Source organism: Perissodus microlepis, chromosome 14 (genome assembly GCF_051167445.1).
Source record: "Perissodus microlepis isolate ML-2025 ecotype Zambia chromosome 14, ASM5116744v1, whole genome shotgun sequence".
Classification (NCBI taxonomy): domain Eukaryota; kingdom Metazoa; phylum Chordata; class Actinopteri; order Cichliformes; family Cichlidae; genus Perissodus; species Perissodus microlepis.
Window position 1 is genome coordinate 18,720,542 of NC_140474.1, and position 21,073 is coordinate 18,741,614.

Below are 21,073 nucleotides of genomic sequence, written 5' to 3' on the forward strand. Positions count from 1 at the left end.
GGTTACAGTATATCTAATGAAGACGCTTTAATGCAAGAAAATGCTAATTGAATTCTGCAGCACCTTACAGAATCAAATTAAAAGTACCAAGACCTTCAAATTTACCAGTTTTCTAACGATAGCTCTACGGGTGGTCTTTGGTGTAATATGAAAATCATTTATAAATGTTGGGTGAGGTGGTTTGATCGTAGCATTTTTGGAGATAATAATATATGTACTCCTGTTTTTTAGGTGTTTACTAAGAATAATTTTTCCACCCATGATCACAGTGGGCAATATGTTAAACGTCTGGGTTGTTTAAAGTTTTTTGTCCTTCTTTTGAACTTTGTTGTAATTATTTGTGACTCAGAAAGAAATTCTATCTTTGCCACGTGAGTCACAGGGCTCGTCGGCTCAACCCAGCACAGAACAGAGTTGTCACAGAACTGTAGCTACATCTGAGCACCCCAATTACACCGCCTGCATCCCCACAGTTTAAGTAGGCAGAAGCGAAGCACAGGTTGGTTCTCCCTCTGCAGAGCCAAGGTGACTTTGTCCTCACTTGACTGAGTTGTTTTCTCCTCATCCTTCATTCCTCTTCCTATCTCCATTCCTCTCACTCCCCGTCTCTTGAGTTTTGCTCTTATCAGAATACATAATCTAACTTTCATTCCCACTCTCTCTTTTCCCCACAGGCTGACACCTTATGAATGGTACAACCCCCACCCTTGTTTAAAGGGACGCTGCAACCTGCTGATCAACCAGTACTCGCTTGGCAACAGCTTCTGGTTCCCAGTTGGAGGCTTCATGCAGCAAGGATCCACCATTGCTCCTAGAGCTCTGTCCACACGTTGTGTGAGCGGAGTGTGGTTAGTATTGGGTCCAGATACACGGTGCAATGCGCAGGTTTCTCCATCACGGAATACAATTCATCAGTAACGCATTCTTGAAGCTTAATTCCAGATTTCAAGAGTGAGATTGTGCATTTGTGTGCACACGAGGCATCGTTTGTGTCTGTCTGTCCGCCTTTGCAGCTAGAACTTTATCCACCCATTAATCCATCCGCCATATCATCTACTGAATATCCTGTCATGTCTTCTCCTCTCAGGTGCGCAGTTATTTTAATCCTTCTACACCTCCACCCAGATCATTTATCTTCATGTGTCAGCCTGCCCATTTACATACGTTTGCAGGTGAATACATATGTTCTTGTCCGCTGCCTTTCCCACACAGGTGGGCCTTCACATTAATCATCATCTCCTCCTACACCGCCAACCTGGCCGCCTTCCTAACAGTGCAGAGGATGGAGGTACCGATAGAGTCAGTAGATGATCTGGCAGATCAGACGGCGATAGAATATGGCACCATGCACGGTGGATCCACGATGACCTTCTTCCAGGTTAGAAGTTACACACATTGCTGTATATGCCACATTGTTTATCCTCCTAAATCTTCACTCACACATACATACACACTGTATGTAGGCACAGGCTCACTTCAGAGCACATGGAAGTCAATGGGTCATCTGTGATCAGCTATCAGCTGTCCTTTTCGTCACCCTCCTGTCCTTTATGTCTTCCTCCTCTAACCACAGGTTTTATCTGTTTCCTGTCTCTTTTTTGCCACAACCATTCAATATCCTTCTCCTCGGGGAGATGGGGCACCGTCTAGGTCCCACGCTATCCTCTTTCATCTTTTGAGATTTGACCTCAGCAAGAAAAAGAGAAAGACACTGAGCAGGAGAAAAAGAGGGTGTTAGAGGGGAGAGAGACAGTGAAGGATGATATTGGGCGAAGGGAAGAGAGATATTAGCCTTGTATTCCTTGGCGCTTTCAAGTCCACTGGACCTTAAATAACTCAGGGAAGACAGGCTGAGAGAAAGTAAAAGACAGGTGGAGGTGTTAAGTGAAGTTTCTGTTCTGAAGTTTCTCAAATGGGAAAGAGGTGCGCTAATAGAAAAAAAAAAAAAAAAGGGGGGGGGGGGGGGGGGGGGGGCGGGAGCGCTCTGATGTAACACTCCATCAGTACAAAAAAAAGCAAACCAAACCAAACCAGAAGAGGAGATGCTTTGTTAACTGTCTCTCACTCTCTGTGCCTGTTTCTTCTGATCTTATCTGCTCCTTCACGCCTGTGCAGAACTCCCGCTACCAGACGTACCAGCGCATGTGGAACTTCATGCAATCAAAGCAGCCCAGCGTGTTTGTGAAGAGCACAGAGGAGGGGATTGCCCGTGTCCTCAACTCTAACTACGCCTACTTGCTGGAGAGCACGATGAATGAGTACTACCGCCAGAGGAACTGCAACCTGACTCAGATTGGAGGACTGTTGGACACTAAGGGCTATGGCATCGGCATGCCGCTGGGTGAGTGGAGGACAAAGTATTGAAAATTGGAGGACACTTGAAAGTGACGGATAAGTAAAAGAAGGAGGAACTTGGTCAAGAAGTTGAAACATCTGATACAAGTCGCAGAGAGACAGAAGCCAGTTTGCCGGAGTAATGCGGGGGCAAGGCAGTTAGTGTAAAACGAAGTCAACGGATAACAGAGCTGATGGTTTCGCTTAAATGTGCTGTATAATTCATTCCCCTTCTTAGTGAAGCTAAGATGGGGAATGAAGAGCATTAGTTGGAGGATACACCATAAACGTCACATTGGAGAGTTGAATAAAAAAGTAAAGCCTCAGCAAAGCCAAACCATTAGCTGCTATCATGGGGCAAAATGATGCAAAAAGGGAGAAACTAAGAGAGCTTTAATGCTAGATTTTAATAGAGCAGCTGTTGCCATGCTGTGATGGGAGAAGTGAGGACAAGAGCGAGGGAATTTGAGTTATTGTTCCTGTGAAATGTGAAACAGTTTCTGCGCGACGCTCGCTCGCTGCTCCGAGAGTATAAACACGGGGTTTACTTACACTTTGATCTCAGATTGAGTCAAACACACCTTAAAGTAAACAAGATTAATTTCCATTCCTTTGATGTTTAAAGGATAGATAAGCCATCTTTTTAGTGGATGATGGCGCCGTGACCTGTAAAACATTGGAAGATCATTGTAAGCTCCTTAATCTCAGGTTTGAAATCTTCGTTTTGTTGGTTCGGGCAAAGCGTGGTGAAGTGACGCGCTCTCACATTTGCCACAGCATACCAGAGGAAAAGGAAGAAGAAGTCAAGGAAATGTCACTCTTCGTTTGTACCGTGTCCCTCGTTTACTTTTCTCTTCCCTTCAGGGTCAGTGTACCGTGACGAGTTCGACCTAGCCATCCTCAAACTGCAAGAGGACAATCGTTTGGAGATCCTGAAGAGGAAGTGGTGGGATGGCGGCAAGTGTCCAAAAGAGGAGGACCACCGTGCTAAAGGTTTGTCTCTGCAGTTAAATCCACATCTTGATTGATGATCCCAGAAAACACTTATCCCGCCCAATCCCGGCATCTCTCCAGGTCTAGGAATGGAGAACATCGGTGGCATCTTTGTGGTGCTGGTGTGTGGCCTGCTGGTGGCAATCTTCATGGCAGTGCTGGAGTTTGTCTGGATGTTAAGGCACGCACCAGGAAATGAGGTGAGAGAGGGCTATCTAACCTGCATCTGCTTTGTCTCCCTCTCCCCTCCCTGGCACCTTCCCCCTCGCGGAGCTGCTAGGCTTTTCCACAGTGCGCAGCTTTGACAGGAAGTTATGAGCACAAACCAAAGTAATACCTCGTATGTTTTTTGTATTCATAGCAGAGAAGCATCCATTCTTACCATATATATATTACACAGAATAATCAAACTGTACAGTAAAAAAAAAAAGATCTTGTTTTAGTTATATTTACAGGGTGCTGCAAATCTTTATCTCAGCCTTAATCTAGTGACCTTATTTAAAACACACTTGCTGTTGTGTCCACGATTGTCACAAACTACATGTCCTTCTCACCATCAGCAGTCGAAATATGGACAGTAGAGGATTAGTCGTGGCAGTCAACTAGAACTTTGCGCTAAGAATGGACTTCAAGCAAGGGCGTCAGATTTGTTTTGGAAGCAAAAAGAAAAAGACAATGCTTTCTGGAAATGTCAGGACCAAGAGTCACTACAGCTCGGTCCCACAATGTTGGTTATTCAAAGTAACAGGGGATAAAACAATGATAAATGACACCTGAAACACTTAAAAGTGCCACGCTATGATTTGAAAGTTGCTGATACAGAAGCAAAATCACCAGCCAATAATGCAAATATTTCAAACTGCATCAGCACATTAGCTGTCCTCTGAGGCTGAAGACAGACCTGCATTATTACAACCTCTTAAACAGCAACTTTAAAAATATTTTTTTCTAATGATTTCTACTTAGGTAGGAAGGATTTTAGATGCATTTTTTTACTGGCGAAAGTTGAAAGTGCTTTTGAAAATTATGCTGAAAGTGTGTGGTATTGTAATCCAGTATGAAAATATGATTTTAATGTAGCTTCATCTGGAGAGAGGACTCGCAAGCAACATGAGTGTCCTCAGCATCCAGATGTTCTGCTGTTTGGAGGATTTTTTTTTTTTTTTTTTATTCACAATAGACAGATGAGTTTAGTGCTAGTGGAAGGGGCTCTCCTGTGATATTCATGAGGGAGGACTGCTGTCAACCACAAAAGATGACTTGAAGAATCAGAGAAAAATGTGCATGCAGTGATATCATTACCTCCGATGTGATTTCTTTAACAGATACTTGAATACTATTTGGCACTGTGATTTTAACTCAATAAACATTCAGAAAGTCAAAAACCCACTCATGTGATTTCTTCTTTTGGAGCAGTACAGATTGATGTCTCACTCTAAATTGTGAACCCTGTGTGTGTTTGTGTGTGCGGGTCTATATATGTATCGTTCATATTTGTGCATCTGGATTTACGCCTGTGTGCATCTGTACAGTGTTCGTGTGCAGCTTGTGTGGATTGGTGATGAGTTTCTTTTCCGTCTTGTGCTTGAGCTGCGGTGTCACGTCTGTGATTGTGATTATTTGAGTTTATATCCTTGTGTTACACCCAGCAGATCACTCGATCAGTCCCGGCGATAAAATGCGTGTGCTACACTTGTGGATGTGAAAAGTAAATTTAACAAGCCCGTGTGTATTATACGTGTCGCTGATTTCACTGCTGGCCGCTCAGTCTACACCACCCTTTTCTCTGTCGCCCATGCAATTTCCTTATTATGAACATAACCCTGAAATGTATCTGTTGTGTGTCTTTGATGTCACTCCGTCTGTCCTGATCGAGTCCATCAGTCAGTGAGTTGTCTGGCCTCTCTCTCTTTCTCTCCCTCTCTTATTTCCCTCTGCCCTATCTTTGTTTTCTTCTCGTGTGTGTGCTTGCAGCAGTCAGTGTGTGAGGAGATGCTGCGGGAGCTCCAGGGGATCGTTCTGTGTCGCGACAGCCTGCAGGCGAGGCGCCGCCGGGCAGCGTCAATGCTGCGGCCACGGCCCTTACCTCTGGAGGAACGTCGGGCGCGAGCTGCCGCTGTCAGCCTCAGCAACGGAAAACTGTGCGGGGGCACGGGACTGCCTGAACCCCTTTCCCACAGACTGGCGCAGGAGGCTGCCCTGGTCGCAAGGGGGTGCAGCCACATCCGCATTTGTCCCGAGTGCAGACGCTTCCAAGGACTGAGGATGCGCCCCACAGGGGGCCCAGGGGCCCTCCCATCTCCCACTCACAGTGAGGAGAGCATAGAATGGGACAAGACCACAAATAGCAGTGAACCTGAATAACGCCCCACAATTCCAGCAGGACTGCCTTTCCCAGCAGCCACCTCTCTTCTTTCCAGGGATCAAAGATCATGTGGCATTTTAATTCTGCCATCCAGAGTTTATCCTTAAAGGACAGGACAATGCTGTGGACTTTCTTTTACCCCTGAGGCGACCGCCAGCAGTGAGTTTTTGGAATCTCTCCTTGGGCGAACTTTTTCCTTGGTCATAGGAAAAACTGATGAGTCTGTCTCGTTGTGGTCTGTCCCTGGTGGCCCTCTGTACCGTGTAAAACAGGACAGACAAAAACAGCTACGGGGCATTTGTACTATGCAGTATTTCCAGTCATTTATCATTGTGCTGTTTCTTTTCTTTCCATTTTAAATTATTTCTGTCCTCTGTTGGATTATCAGTACTGAATATTGTTATTCTATTGTTAAAAAAAAAACAAAAACTTTAAACAAGGTCCTTTTTTTATCTGACAATTTACTCTAGGAACGTATATTGCCTCTGAAGAGCTGCAGAGATGGACAGATTAAGGCAAGGTCAACCTTCACGTTCTTTTGTTTTGAAAGTGCCAAAAACCACAAGCATCATCTTGTGGCTGAAGAAAGCACCACAGCCTTGAGAAGACGGCAAACTCATGTGAACATAGAAAACAAAAGGACAGACATGCGGACAAAAAGACTCCTTTTATAGTAGTGATATTCTATTAAAAAATGTTTTAACTGTTGGGATCTCTGAAAGACAGTGATGCATGTCCAGAGGTGTTGGCCAGTGCTCACTGAATGAGTCATCCTGAAGTGGTTCTAGGGTAGTCAAGTCAACTTAAAGAAGGATTTTCTCTTTTGAATACCTGCTTAAAAACATGATGTCTACGCACACAAACGTACATGCACAGAGACATCCTCTTATATCATCCCTCTTCTGTGCACTGACATTACTTTCTCCTCCATCTGTCCTCCATATCTGACCCATTTATTGTTCTTGCACCAGTCCCCTTTATGCTCTCTTGCTTACAAATATATCCATTGTAAGTTATAAGACATCATTTTTTTCTTTTTTTTCCAGCTTACATATTCAGTATGTGTATCAAACCCAGCATATATTAGAACCAACCAAAAACAAAGTCCTCGGTAGAGTGAAGCGATTTTTATATCAGCAGTTGGCTTGGCTTGTTTTAAATGTCAGCGCAGTTAAACTTTTATTGAAAGTGATATTTTACACACTGCTCGTAGGAGACAGCCTGGGTGCACTCTGACATTTTGATACTATAATTTTTGCAAAAAACCCCAAACCAAACTTTGAATACATTAACCAGACTAAAACGTGGCGGATATTTAATGCAAAGTGATGCAGGAGGAGCTGAAACACACTTATTTTTCCTTTCCCCACTACCGAAGTATTTGAAATGATTAAAGTCAGTTAGCTTGATTTGCTTTGCGTCAGCCATAACTTGAAGAAGTGAGGTAACGAGAATCTACCACCAGCAGCACGAGTCTTAAAATCGCCTCACTTTCTGCTCGCATTACAGAGACATATGGCTTATTTTCCTGCTGTACCGGCTGGTTTGAAGGTGTTTCTGTACGATAGCCCGACCGTTTCACAGCGAGAATCAACGGTCATCCAGCTGTCTGCTCCGCTTCTTGCTTATCTTTGATGTGCCCATCATTTTAAATCTGCCCATCAGGTTCTGTCAATCACCATCCCTCAAAACCAGGCTGCCAACTCGACACAGCTTGAAGGTACCGCTGCAGCGTCTCTTGTTCTTTTATTAGCCACGAAAGCTTTCTGCCTCCATCCTTTTTCATCTGCAGGTTTTCATGCTTGGAAATTCATGCATATTATCATTTATCATCCTGTAGTAGAACACAACATATTTTGATCACTCTGTCGTTTAAATGAACATTTCATATTCATGGCAACAAACCTCTGCACATCTTCAAATACAGCACATCTAATCCTCCAGTAAGAAGCTGCTGTGTTATCGACCCACAGAATTGTGTGTATTTACAGTATAATCATCGATATAATCATGGAGGTGCCCGGTAATGTGTGTTTTATTATTGCAGCAGTAAACTCATTTGGTGTTCATTATGTTCATAGGACAAAGAGATGCGCACTTAGGTGTGTGCAGTGATTTAATGGAAACATTAAACACACACAGACACACACCATGCAGAGTCGTTCCCAAGATCCTCACAAACAGTTAATGTACACTTTCTGTAGCTCCATATATAATAACAGGTTTAAATCAAATTGCCAAGCAGATGGCAAAGAAAGAAAACCCACAATTCATTGTTTTTTTAATGAAAGGTATTTCTATCCATTTGCTGACTGTCCCTAAGAAACTCATGAGAGTTTGAAGGCTCTCGCTGCTCTCAGTGCTAACTTCTTAAACACTCAAAACATTTACAGGGGGTGCTAAATCAAGCGTAGTTGGAATGAGATTGCCAATTACCTTGAAGGCACGAAGAGCAGTAGAGTAAGAATTAAAACAAATCCCACAGAAACACTGGGCGACCTTCTCTGGGAGACCACTGAGAGACGGCTCGGTTTGGCTGCTATGTTTTATATGCTTTATTTTTCTTATGTTGACATTTTTATTCCATTATAAATACATTTCTTAAAACAACCTCAATTCTCTGGGATTGCTGGCTTTGTCTCCTTTGTTTTTTTTCTGCTGTGATGTATTTGACCTTCTGGGCTGTTTAGATATGTCATGCTAAATAGCTTCTGAGTGCGCTTTCTTTCTTTCTTTCTTTTTGTTTTTTGGGGGTTTGTTTTAGGTGAGGAGGGGGGCATTATACAACCGGGAGAAATATGCAGAGCACGCAGCTGCTTTGTTGTGACATATACGCATGCAGAGAAGCATCAGGGACGTATGGGTTTCTGGATGAGTACACAGAACAACTATCGAGTGAACCAGAAGGATCTGATGCACCCACATCTCGTTTCTCCCCCATAACTGAATTAACGTCTGCTCACTTGTGAATCCTTTGAACAGCTGAGAATTTGTGTGGGTAGGCAGTCTAACAGAGGCTAATGAGTTTAACAGCTCGCTCATGTGCTGTATAAGCGTCCACTCACTCGTAGCCCATCTATCACTGTGATTTTTCAGTGGATATTTCCGTCTCCTCGGGACAGTGATTGAACGCCACACAACACCCATGGTCTGATTTATACTTGAATTCAGACTGCATCTCCCTCTCCTCTCCTCCTCGAGTGCCTGCCTCACAATCTTCCCATTGCAGCGTTAGAGATGACAAGTTTTCTTTTCAGTTTGTCACCACCCACAGCACGCACACACATGCATTGAAAGCGTGACACACTAAACACTCACCGCCACCTGTATGTCACAGCTGTGTCAACTTTATTTTATCGTGCTCGTGCTTTTCCTTTTTACCCCTGGTGCTCCAGGTTCATGAATTAAGCACATCTCTACCCACCCTCTGCCTAGCTGCTGTTGGATTTATGGAGCACACGATGAGCATTGAGTGCCTGCAGAGGTGGGTGAACAATCTACTTCACTCCTCGAGCTCACCCAGCTGTAGCACATAGCAATACCAGTTTCCTTGTAGTTGATTGCTGTCGTGCAAGGATTAAGGAATTACAGTGTACTGTGTAGTCACCCTAACAGCTAACATCCACATACACTTGGAATAATAGCTTGTTCCATGTTTTTTTTTTTGCTTCTTTTTGGGGGGGGAACCTGCCTATAACATTTTGGGATATTGAGATTATTTAAAAAATATATATATATTGTCTATACTGTTGCATTTAGTATGACTTTACTGCCTTTTTAAAATGGTAATTATTGAATCTATTCATTTTATTCCTGCTAATATTGCATCCCTCTGTCAAACAATTGCTTTTTCCTAACAGACACCAGATTTTCCAGGGGTGGAGTATTCATAACAGTATTCAAGACAGAAAGGCACTGCTACACATTTTTTAGTAAGCGCTTTCCTGCTGATTTTATTATTTGCAATTAAGTGATTGCAATTATTTGCAGAAGGCTTCTTGTTGTTGTGTGCTCAAAGAAAAGGTATTCAGAGTGCAGAAATTCTCTATAAGGTGAGACGCTGTCAGGGCTGTTATACAGCCTTTTGTTCGCTGACAGTTGTTGAACATATTGACCAAAACATCTTGACATTGTTTGTCTTTCAGAGAAATAAAATGGAGCTTCATTTCCTTTGTGTTTGTTCCCTCACTTTTCACTCCTGCCTTGATCGATGCCTCACAGAAGAGGAGGCACTGATCACCTATTTGTGTGCAAGTGGGTGGGTTAGAGAGAGCGTGCATTTTGTGTTTTTTGTTTTTTTTTTTGTCCTATGTGATTTCTCTCATGCTCTTAGCAACACAGGAAATCACAGCCTTGACATTTTGCTGTATTGTTACCCACATACTTGACAAAGGTGGTACACAGCCAAGTCAAATTCCAGTGGAAGCGTAGCCGACAGCGCTCTTTGTCACATACCCACCAGAAAAATGAAAGTAGAATCCTGTTCTTACAGAAATCCGTCACGTGTGTACTTAATAACAAAAACCAGGCTGGATTTTGATTTTTGCTAATAGTGAGTTACAAAAGTCATTTTTTTGGCCAGATCGCTGGTTTTTGCTGACCCTGGATGAAGGCTTCAACGACAAAGATAAATATCAGTCCATTTCTGTAATGGCTCCATCATTTGCACAGCATCGTTTGTCTTTGGGCGAATGCTCCGGTGCCAGAGTTCAAATTAGAATCTGTTCATTAATCGTGTTCACGGAGGACAAAAATGGTACGTTTGTTCTGCCTGCTAGAGAATGTATAGAGAAAGGTAAACCCACAGGGAAAAGATACACCTATTAATGGGCTAATGATATATAGTACTAGCAATTACTAGTACTATATATATATATATATATATATATGAAGTACATTGGTCTAAATATTGTGCATGTATTGGCCATACAAAGCTCTAAATTGGATGTTGGCTGCCTTTTGTTCCTCTGTCAGTATGATCCCACACTGCTTCTGGGGAGGCCAATCCATCACTGATAGTGTTCCATTTTGTGTTTTTCTGTCCAGGTATGCTTTTACTGCATTGGCAGTGCGTTTAGGATCATTCTCATGCCGAAAAGTGAAGCTACTTCTAATCAGATGCTTTCCAGATGGTATTGAATGGGGATTCAAAATGTGAAAGTACTTCTCTCCCTTCATACATGACAAGATTCCCAACACCACTGGCTGAAATTCAGCCCCAATCCATGACTCCTGCATGTTTCACAGATGGCTGTAGACATTCAATGTTCTACCAACAGTTTCAAATTTGGACTCATCTCTCTATAAAGACCTGTTGCCTCTGATTTTCATTCCAGTGCTTGTATAATTTGGCATACCTCAGACTCATCTCCCTCTTTCCCTTCTTTAAAAATGACTACTTGACAGCCACCCTTCCACTGAGACCGTTTCTGATGAGGCTTTAGCAAACAACAGATGGCTCTACTGAAGGGCCACCATTTCTCCAGTTTTTAAGGACACACTACACATGCAGACATATGCAGTGTTTTCAGCTAATAGCTCTTTAGGGACCATCTTATTGGCTAATAAAATACTATTTTATCCCTGTCAAACTTTAGAATCTTTAGCATCTTTTCAGCAATTTGAAGAAATGGGAACAAATTTTGTGATTAAATGATTCATGGTTCAGTCTTAAGTGGCTTTACAAACAAAACAACAGTCTGCTGAAAATGGACTGGATTGAAAATGAGTGAAAAAGCAGCTAAAGTCCAAAGAAAAACTCTAAGGACCTTCAGAAAGCCTGGAGAAATATTGCTCAAGACCACTTTTAATAAAAATCTGACTCCTAGGAAGGAAAATGCCAAAAATATGGGGGTAGCTCAAGACTTTTGCACAGTATTCTATGTAATACAAATATTTTTTTCTTTTTGATGCTTAAACTGTATTTGACTTATCAGTGCTTGCTAATACATCTTACATCACTGACTGCTGCAGGGCTCATAACATTTCCACTATGGGAAGATAAGGCACATTGTGCCAATCGTTATTTTTCTGCACCTCCACTAACAGGTGCGCTATGCCGTTCTCATTTTAACTACTGCAGTCGACCCCATTAAGCCCTAAACAAACTGAAACGGGCAACAGCTCCTGGTGGTTTGAGGAGGAAATATTGGTTTTCTGATAAAGGCCTCCTGAGTTCCTGCGTTAATTGGCCGTCAGAGCACAGAATTATCTTAATCCCTGAGTAAATGATTCATTACCCCACAGATGAGAGACTAAAAAAATGCACTGGGCCACGAAAAAAGATGCACAAGTGACAGCCTTGAAAATAAAATGTGTTTATCTCGCTCCCTGCAGGGAAAGTCAGGTTTTATTGATGCGGGGCAGCTGAATCATATTTCCTGCATGATTAATTTTTTCCCCCTTGCCTTTCTCTTGTTATTGCTTAGTATTAATCTGCTTGATACTGAGCATTAGCTGTGGTTTTCTTTACATCGTGCATTTGTTTCACATCTCCCTCGTTGTCTTTTACCATATTTGGCCTCTCAAAGGCTGCCACAGAGAACTCTATCTACACTGCCATCTCTGCTAGCGTGTATACTTGTTGTGAAATCACAATAGTTACAGTTTTTTCACCAACAGCTTTATTCATTTTCACCACTTTATTGTAACACCCAAATGTTTTATGCAGCTTTTTTGGATTTTGCGCTCTTCTATATAAACAACAAAATACTTACTGTACTACTAATATTCATATAAAATACAGTATACACACTGTAATGCTCTAATAGCAACTGAGTGTCAGTGGCCACCATCTTCCTGACCACAAGCAGTCATTTGCTACATCTAGTGGGCGCTACATGCCACTACATGGTGATCTACTTCCTATTCTGTATTCTGCTGGTAAAATATACATTAACATCCATACAGTTTCAGGTGAGCCACACACAGCACTCTAGCAGATCAAACAGAGTCAGTGCTGTAGCTACAGCATTAAGCAAACACATCTCACTGAGCAACAGCTGCTGTTCTTACTGTATATGTCAGACTCCTGTATTTTAAAGATCCAGTGCATTTAGGCCAAATTCAGAGAGCAGCTCCTTGTACTTTTGATGAAGAGTTGCGCTTTCGTCTTCCCAACCCTGTCGAGTCGCAGACAGCTGGGAACTCAGGCTGTCGAGAGACTCCTGCAGAAAACATGGGCAGCATTAAAATGCAAGCTAAGATTTTCCCTTCAAGTCATTGACTTGTCCAACCTGATTTCCCTCCCTTCTTAACCACCTTTATCGCTGATGAGTTGCAAGGGTGCACTGAAGGAGGTTTAATTAGATTCTGTGTCATACTTGGGAAGAGAGGAATAATGTTAATTACATATTAAAATCCTATCTCTGCGATCAGAGGCTGAGCCCTCGAACAGGGCTCTAAGCTTGACCACTTACCTTTGAAGATCTGAGCGCTGAAAATTTGCATGCACTGTCTGTAGCCAGCCAGTCGGACTCGGGCGCTAGCGAAAAGGTCAACAATGACCCCATTCCTCATCCATTACATCTTAATGGAAAAAACTCCCAGGAAGTGTTTGCCCACTTCCTGGGAGTTTTTTTTTTTTTTTATATTTGTCTCACTTAAATGTTTTGGGTCATAAAACAAACTCTAATATTAGATGAAGATAATGCAAACAAAAAGCTGAGTTCAGTTTCACCTACCACACCCAGTTTAAATTGCTGACATAGCTGTTGAATCAAGTAACAAGAACCTGTCTGACAAAATGTAGCAGGCTAAAAGGCAACACATCATGCCACGATTGACAGAAAACAACTGAGAAACAAAGTGATTGACATCTATCAGTCTAGAAAGGGTTACAAATCCATTATAAGGCTTTAGGACTTTATGGGAAAAAAAAACTTTATCGAGAAAACTTGGAACAGGGTTGTACCTTACCAGGAGTGGCAGGCCTACCAAAAAAAGCACTTTGATGACTCATCCAGGAGGTCACAGAAGAACCCAGAACAACATCGAAAAAACCGCAGGCCTCACTTGCCTCAGTTATGGTCAGAATTCGTGATTCAACAATAAAAACAGATTGGGCAAAAATGGCATCCATGAGAGAGTTCAAGGAGAAAACCACTGCTGAAAAAGGAGGGGCTCATATCACATTTGCCAAGCGACATCTTGATGAACGCCAAGGGCTTTTTGAACATTTTCTGTGGATTGACGAGACAAAAGCTGAACTTTTTGGAGGTTCCCTATTACATCTGGCATAAAACTAACACAGCATTTCATAAAAAGAACATCATATCAACAATCAAACGTGGTTTTGTGGTGTGATGGTTTTGGGCAGCTTTGCGGCTTCAGGACCTGGACGACTTGCTGTAATTGATGGAATGATGAATTCTGCTCTCTACCAAAAAATCCTGAAGGGAAATGTCTGGCCATTAGGTCACGCCCTGAAGCTCAAACACCCCAGGACAATGATATGTAGACACACCAGCAAGTACACAGACAGGATCATAACTAAAAAAAAAAAACCCAAAATAAAGCTTTTGGAGTGGCCTAGTCAAGATCTGGACTTAAATCCAACAGAGATGCTTTGGCACAACCTTAAATAGACTACTCATACTTATAAACCCTCCAATATAGATGAATGAAAATCATTCTGCGAAGAAGAGTGTCTCAAATGACATGTAAATGTCACAAATATGCAAAAAAATAAGAAATCAGGAAAGGGTGAATACTTTTCTACAGTACTATTTGTGGCTTCTTTTTTACAGCAGTTTCCTGGTCATGTTGATTGCATAATTTCTGGTGTTGTGTGCATTGATAGTTCCGTAATGCTGCAAAGTTTGTAATGGCGTAGTAAGTTTTCTGAACTAAGCATCATATTTCAGGCCTGCTTATAGAAGAAAATTACTCACTTTGCATCAGAAGTTAGTGAGGACATTCTCTGCCTGTGCAGCTACCCTTGGAAAAAAAACCCAAACTACTCTAATGGTCATAAAAGGACATCTTTATTGATACGTACTAAGGTGTCAAAATTTGTCGTTGAGGATACAGGGGAAGTCGGCAAATGTCATTTTATGGGGGAAGAATTAAACCACATCTATACTGTACACTCCATCTAGTTTTTTTGTATTTCTGACCTAAGATTATTAGACATAAACTGCAACAGTTTTCATCAGCATCATCATAATATCATATGAATCATTTTTAAGTCACTTAACTCATATAAAACATCCATGACAGCTCTATTAGCGTTTGCTTAATTTGTCATTTTAGACTGAATTATCTGCTCAAAGCAATCATACATTCAGGAGCATGACTTTCAAGAAACTGGTGTCATCACACTGCTCTTTCAAGAGTCACACATAAGCTGCAGGTCTGACCAACAAGTAGAAGTGCTAGTACCTTCCCATGACTTTGGCGGAACTAACTCTGAGATCAAGTTCTCTGAGGGTTGGCCTAACTGCACATACAAGACAAAGCTGCCCCACATTGTGCAAAAGGTTACCTCAAATGGGTATTTTCGTATACGTGTAGGCTTTCAAATGCGTATTGTTGCCACAGTGTGTGCTTGAACTCCCTTGTGTTGAAACTCACATGAAGGATCTTCTCATAGTCTGACTCCATGTTGTCCAGCTTTTGTCGAAGGTCTGCTATGATGGCATCCTTCTCCTTCTCCACTTGCTTACGCTCACTTTTCTCTTTACTCAGTTCCTCCTGGGATAGGGCTATACAAATACAGAGAGTAAACTCTTATGTGGATCCATTTGTTTGATTATACTTTAAATACAGATAGACCATACCAAGGTCTTCCTTCAGTTGGCTGACTTCCTGTTCCAGTTTCTTCACCTTGTTGGTCAGTTCGGTCTGCATGGTTTTGTACTGGCGACTGAGGTCTAGAATGACATTTGCGTCAGCTATTTCAGACTTCACTGCTGATTCACTTTGAAAAGCTAATACAGCAATCAGCTTAAGCGCCCGGCTAATTAGATTTTTTGTTCCTCAAAAATTACCCTAACCTCGGCAAACACACCCCTTGTCCTCACTCCCAAAGGGATCCGCACTTTGATCAGGTTATTAAAAGACGGACTAATTTTGGATTCGTGCCCCGTCTCTACCCACCCCAGTAGATGTCCCTGTGGTCTTGTCTCTCGCGCTGCAGCTTCTGTTCCATGTCTCTTACACGTCTCCTCAGGTCAGCTCTGTCTGACTGGAGCCTTCTTAAAGCCTCACACTGTAAGGCTGCAGGAAGTCACACAAACACGTGCAGGCATTGAACGTACAAACCAGAGGGAGCTTTCTTTGTTTTTTGTTTGTTTGTTTTCATAAGCAAAAGTGGAAATTACTTTCTTATCAAAACTTGTATTGATGCAAACTAAATTATCCATTAAACATGCCCAAATATGCAGTCAAGTTTTAATATGTGGGCTTTCATTTCCACTTGTATTGCTTTTAGAAGTTTTAAAACTTACATGTTTTGTTTTTTTACCATTTTCCATCCTTTTATGGGGCAAAAGACTGATCTCTTAATAACTCACTTAAAATCTATATACAAACCAATATCATGGGACATCAGCGATTTAAAAGGAAACAGACATGACAAGGAATGGATCTGCTAAGAGTCATATTCAGTTTGACCCTTTATGTAATAATCATACAATCTGTTTTTATTATTTATAAAAGAATAAAACCTCAAGGCTCACCTATGTGATCCTGCAGAATGGCTATATCCAGAATACTGTGCCTATGCTTTTCTTCCACGTCATTTTGACCTGTAACAACACAGAAATATGTGTAAGAAATAGAAGATCTGCAGTCACGAAAGAAAAAAAAGCATCTCGATTACATTTTTCTGGACTTTTCTCTGCGGTCTTTTTTGTCTTCTTCTTCGGGGACATGCTTGCTTGCTTGCTGCGAGGCTGCCTGTTCAACCCACGGACACGCACAGACACACAGAGGGCCTACGCTTACTGTATGGTGGTGAGACTCTGTTGCTGTGCACTGGTTGCTGAGTGAGCAGCCATAAAACAAAGTGCCCGGTTTAATTGATAGTTGAGTGACTTTTACAACAGCCAGTCACACATGACTGGGGAATGCGCACAGCGCCAGCTGCCTTCAGTATATGTGAAAGCGTCTTTTGTTGCTAGGGGTTACCGAGGCCCGAGCTGGGAGAACTCAGAGATGCACTCAGCAGCATCTCACTGAGATTTTATGAATGCTCTACAGGCAGACGCGCGTGCTCGGTTACATTCATTTATCGAGAACGCGCTTTAAAAAGAAGGCGGGGAGTTTAGGGTTTGGGCAGCGGGGAGAGAGACGAGAGGGTGGGGGTTAACGGAAGAGGACGTACAGGAAAGGAAAGGGCCGCACATACACGTCAGAGGGGGGGAACAGAAAATGCTGGGCAATGTTTAAATCCCATAATTATTTATTCACCCTAGTTCCCGTCTATGACCGTGAGGCTTTCGCAGCTTTAAGTTCAACTTCCTCTCCTCGGTCGTCGCTAAGCGCTTTGTGTCGTCAGCCTCGCAGCCCGCAGAGGAGTGCTGACAGTGTCACACAGCCTCTGAACTTCCCCCGAAGACACGGCACAGCCGAAAAGAGCTGCTGCTGACAAAAGAGAGGAACGACATCGCGGCTTGGACAGAGGCGAGGACACGCTCGAGTCCTGCGAAGAAACCGTTGCCATTGTCCTCCAGCTGAGGGCGAGAGGAGCCAGGTCTGGTGCTCCGTTAATTAGCCTGCGTGGGTCCCTGCAGAGAGAGAGGGAGACGCTGAGCAACGCAGCCTGCTAGCTGCGGCACGGAGGGGGACTTGTGCAGGGTGTGAGTGACCGTTGGGCTTGTTTTATCCACAATCTGGACATTTATCTACCAAATAATCATGTTATATTTACTGATGGGAGCCTTTATCCAATAGTCATCTCTTCCTCCCTCATTTTACCCCCGTCGGACCCTGGCTCGGATTCGCCGCTCGGGCGCTGTCCTCACAGGGGGTACGGGATCACCATCGCCCGGTCCAACCAACTCCAGGCGGCGGTTCGGTCCCTCTGACCCCCTGCCCTGCCTCACCTCGCCTGTCAGCCGCTCTGGCCGACCCTAGCCGAGCCCGAACATGGCTGGGAACCTGAAGAAAGGCGGGGGGATCATCGGAATGATGAAGGATGCCTTCCAGCCACACCATCACCACCTCCACTCCCATCACCAGCCCGGGGCCGTGGACAAAAAGACGGTGGAGAAATGCTGGAAACTAATGGACAAGGTTTGTCAACGTTAAGCCGTTAGCGTTTGCTTACGCGTCGGATGGCTAGAGCGACTGCTAGCTAACTGTAGCTAACTTGCGATAAGCTAGCTAATCTTCGCCTGCTGAAGGTCTGTTGTTGCTAAGTTAGCTAACAGGCTGGTACAGGATATGGTTAGCTAACTTTAGCTCACAGATAACCTGAACTATTGTTTTGTTCGTCATGTGGCACGCCACTTTCGTAGCAGCTTAATATTAACTGGCATAGGAAGGCTTAGTTTATTACTTGGCAGGGTTGTTAACACTTTCGGGTAACTACTCTTTAGTTGTGAAACCGCGGTGCATAGCGTTACATTGTTTGACCACGGCTAAATATTTTAAGGTATATCACAATCTTTAGCTCTAACAAGGAAGTTAGTATTCTTTAAATATGCCACATAAGAGCTGAATCTAACGACTTTGTGACAGGAAACTGAAATACAAGGGCTCCCAGCACTGCAACAGTGTCTCCTGTAGCTCGTTTATGAAAAATCTGTTTGTCAACCCTTGAAAATTGTAACAAATTGTTTAGAGAACAAGAAAAGTACGCATTTTACGTGTCCAGCTATGGTCTTTACCAGGGGAGAGTCATCTCACAGCTTTACTTCTCGGAAAAAAGCCTGCAACAGTTTGACCCCCAGTTTCCTGTGAGATTCACACACGGCTTTTTTTGTTTCTCAACTTCCAACGCGACGGCATTATAAACTATGATGCCTTTGCAAAACTACTAGCACATTTAAGTGTGTTTTGCTTAGTCGGGCCTCAATTAGCACAGACAAGAACACAAGTGGCAATGAAACGTTGATCTTTATTATCACCTTGTTTTCTGTGAATGTTCAACACTTCTGTAGAAAGCTTGTCTCATGCAGACCAAACAAGAAAGAAGGGGAGGCTGCTGATCTGATCTGCCACATATTAAACTACCTGCCACCTATCAGTCTGGCTCTTGCAGTTTACAGAAGGGATTATTTTGCCATGTTAATATGGTTTTATAGAAACTGATTGACTGGAAGAAAAATAACCAGATAAAGGAATATCTTACCTTAAAAAAAAGCTATACATCACCTGCCAAAGTGATTTTACTCCATGGGACTGCGTAAAATAGCAGCAGAAATATATTTAGTATTATCTAAAGTGAACCCACAAACCAACGGATACCACTGACCAAGACCTGCAGAACTATAACGCAGTTTCTCCTTGAAAACACCTCCCACGTAGAACTAAGTTAAATTTTGATCAAAACCAGAGGCTGATTTCTCTGTTACTTGCTGTACCTGTTCTTCAAGATCTGTATCTGTTGCAGTGGCTAATGTTTATCTGTTGTCACATCAATTTTGTGCTGCCTGAATGCTCAGTGATAGTGCGATAAAGAGCTCAAATCACTTTATTTTTTCATGATGAAGATATGTTTGTTTTTTGTTTTGTTTTTTTTCTCTGGCTGATAAAGAAAATGATTGTCAATTTATTTATAGGCAAGTTGCTAATCAGGCCGTGGTTTTACAGTTGGGGCATGTGTCAATGTGTAAAGTCAGTATTCTTAATTTAGCTTTCCTGTATTAACTATAAGTTAAAGTGCTACAGCATTAAAGGTTTATTTTAAAACAAGTTTAACATCAGATCCTGTTCCTGTCTCTGTTGTTGCACTGCCACATCCTTTCGGCTAGTTAGGTAAAGTAACACTCTAAACCAGGGGTGTCAAACTCAAATACACAGTGGGCCAAATTTCAAAACTGGAACAAAGTCGTAATAATATTAATAATATAGTTAATATTTATTGAAAAAAAATCTTCCTCCAGATATAAGAATGAATCTTTTGTTATGGACTCAAACACGTTTTGCTGAAAAACTGAATATGGAACAAGCAAAGCTTAATACTAAACAATATATATATTAGCTGTATAATACCAGTAGGCCAGCTCTAATAGTAATTTGGTATGGCTTCGCGGGCCAAATGTAATTAGGCTGCGGGCCAAATTTGGCCCGCGGGCCAGAGTTTGACACCTATGCTCTAAACTAAAATCAGAAGTATTAGCTACGGAAATGCGTTTAGTAAGATTTTCAGTTTTGGCCGATATCAAGCCCTGAATTTCACATCATAATCTAAGACAGTCATTTTTTTTTTTTTTTTTTAATTTTAATCAGTTTTATGCGTACAAGACATTGTTCGCTGTGTGCCAGTGTGGAGGTGTATAGTTGAAAGGTACTTAACATTTACACAGCTCGTTCGTCTCCTTCATTCTTTTTCATGCCTTTTTGGGACTAAACAAGTGTAGCAAGACGATGATCGCTGCTTGGCCTACAACATGGATTGACTCTATTTAGCGTATAGACACTGATCATAATACCACATTACCTTCTCCTGCTGTGAGGAATCATTATTACTCTTTCAACATTGAAAAAGTTTAGGGGACATTGTCTCACTAAAGTTGTGTCAGAAAGCACTTAAAATGGCTGTTTGCAGCTAAAATCCCCCAAAATTCAACCAGCTCCAACTTGTCTTCAACCTGTAAAATACCTTGAAGTTCATGTGGAAAAATCTACATAATCACGCCAGGTGTAGAATCACCTGAGAGCAAGAGAGAGAGAGAGACAGAAAGATCAGTGGAATGTAATTTAGCTCGGAGGGGATCAGCATTTTACTTCAAGTCAGAAGCTTTAACACATGCTGACATAGAGCATTCAGCAGTTGTGACCTTGTACCAGCGCATGCATGAATTATGTTTGACTGAGGGTTGGGTACAAGTGTTAGCACTAAGCGCTTGGAGGCCTGGAGAAGGTTAATGGAATTGGGACACATTGTTGGTAATATTGGCTCTTTTTTTTTTTTTTTTAAGTTCTCCAACAGTCATGGCTCAGTTTGGTAGACTCAATCATTTTTATCAGCCAAATCATCAAGGTGTTTTTATTTTTACTTATTATACATGAATATATGTATAGTTTAAGTTTTGAATCATGATAGTGGAATATGTTGCACGGTAAAACAATGTAGTCTATACAGCATAGATTCATATGCCTAAAAATAAAACTACATTAACAATTGTAATACACTTAAAAAGTTCGTTTTTCCATTGACGATGATTAATAAACCAAGTGTTTGAGCTCTTTGAAGTCTCATTACTTCCACAA

At 42.2% G+C, this 21,073-nt stretch overlaps 3 protein-coding genes across 10 annotated transcripts in view; 2 read left to right on the forward strand and 1 right to left on the reverse strand.

Annotated features, from left to right (window-relative positions):
• The window catches only part of grik4 (glutamate receptor, ionotropic, kainate 4), a 353,377-nt gene extending 343,516 nt beyond the window's left edge, over positions 1 to 9,861 (forward strand). For 4 of the 6 annotated variants that reach the window (XM_084949763.1, XM_084949764.1, XM_084949762.1 and 1 more), the window contains 6 exons: positions 675 to 848; positions 1,213 to 1,378; positions 2,116 to 2,341; positions 3,199 to 3,327; positions 3,409 to 3,527; positions 5,302 to 9,861. In XM_084949763.1, coding sequence (XP_084805889.1) covers positions 675 to 848; positions 1,213 to 1,378; positions 2,116 to 2,341; positions 3,199 to 3,327; positions 3,409 to 3,527; positions 5,302 to 5,691 — 1,204 coding nt within the window. In that variant the 3' untranslated portion in view covers positions 5,692 to 9,861. The other 2 variants (XM_084949766.1, XM_084949767.1) reach the window with 2 other exon arrangements.
• A 1,667-nt stretch (positions 9,862 to 11,528) lies between these two features.
• drc12 (dynein regulatory complex subunit 12 homolog) lies at positions 11,529 to 17,011 on the reverse strand. Of its 3 annotated transcripts, XM_084949777.1 has the most exons (6): positions 16,515 to 17,011; positions 16,372 to 16,440; positions 15,791 to 15,910; positions 15,472 to 15,564; positions 15,266 to 15,396; positions 11,533 to 12,858 (listed from the first exon to the last, which is right to left on the reverse strand). In XM_084949777.1, the coding sequence occupies exons 1-6, from the start codon at positions 16,564 to 16,566 to the stop codon at positions 12,730 to 12,732; spliced, it is 594 nt and encodes a 197-aa protein (XP_084805903.1). In that variant the 5' UTR covers positions 16,567 to 17,011; the 3' UTR covers positions 11,533 to 12,729. The 3 variants fall into 3 exon arrangements, with proteins under 3 accessions (XP_084805906.1, XP_084805905.1, XP_084805903.1); XM_084949780.1 differs by lacking the exon at positions 15,791 to 15,910 and having other exon boundaries at positions 11,529 to 12,858; XM_084949779.1 differs by lacking the exon at positions 15,472 to 15,564 and having other exon boundaries at positions 11,529 to 12,858.
• Positions 17,012 to 17,782: 771 nt separating this feature from the next.
• Positions 17,783 to 21,073, forward strand: part of cbl (Cbl proto-oncogene) — a 34,868-nt gene continuing 31,577 nt past the window's right edge. Inside the window, exon 1 of the mRNA XM_084949769.1 lies at positions 17,783 to 17,929. Within this exon, the coding sequence (XP_084805895.1) occupies positions 17,783 to 17,929 (147 nt within the window). The remainder of the gene's footprint in view (positions 17,930 to 21,073) is intronic.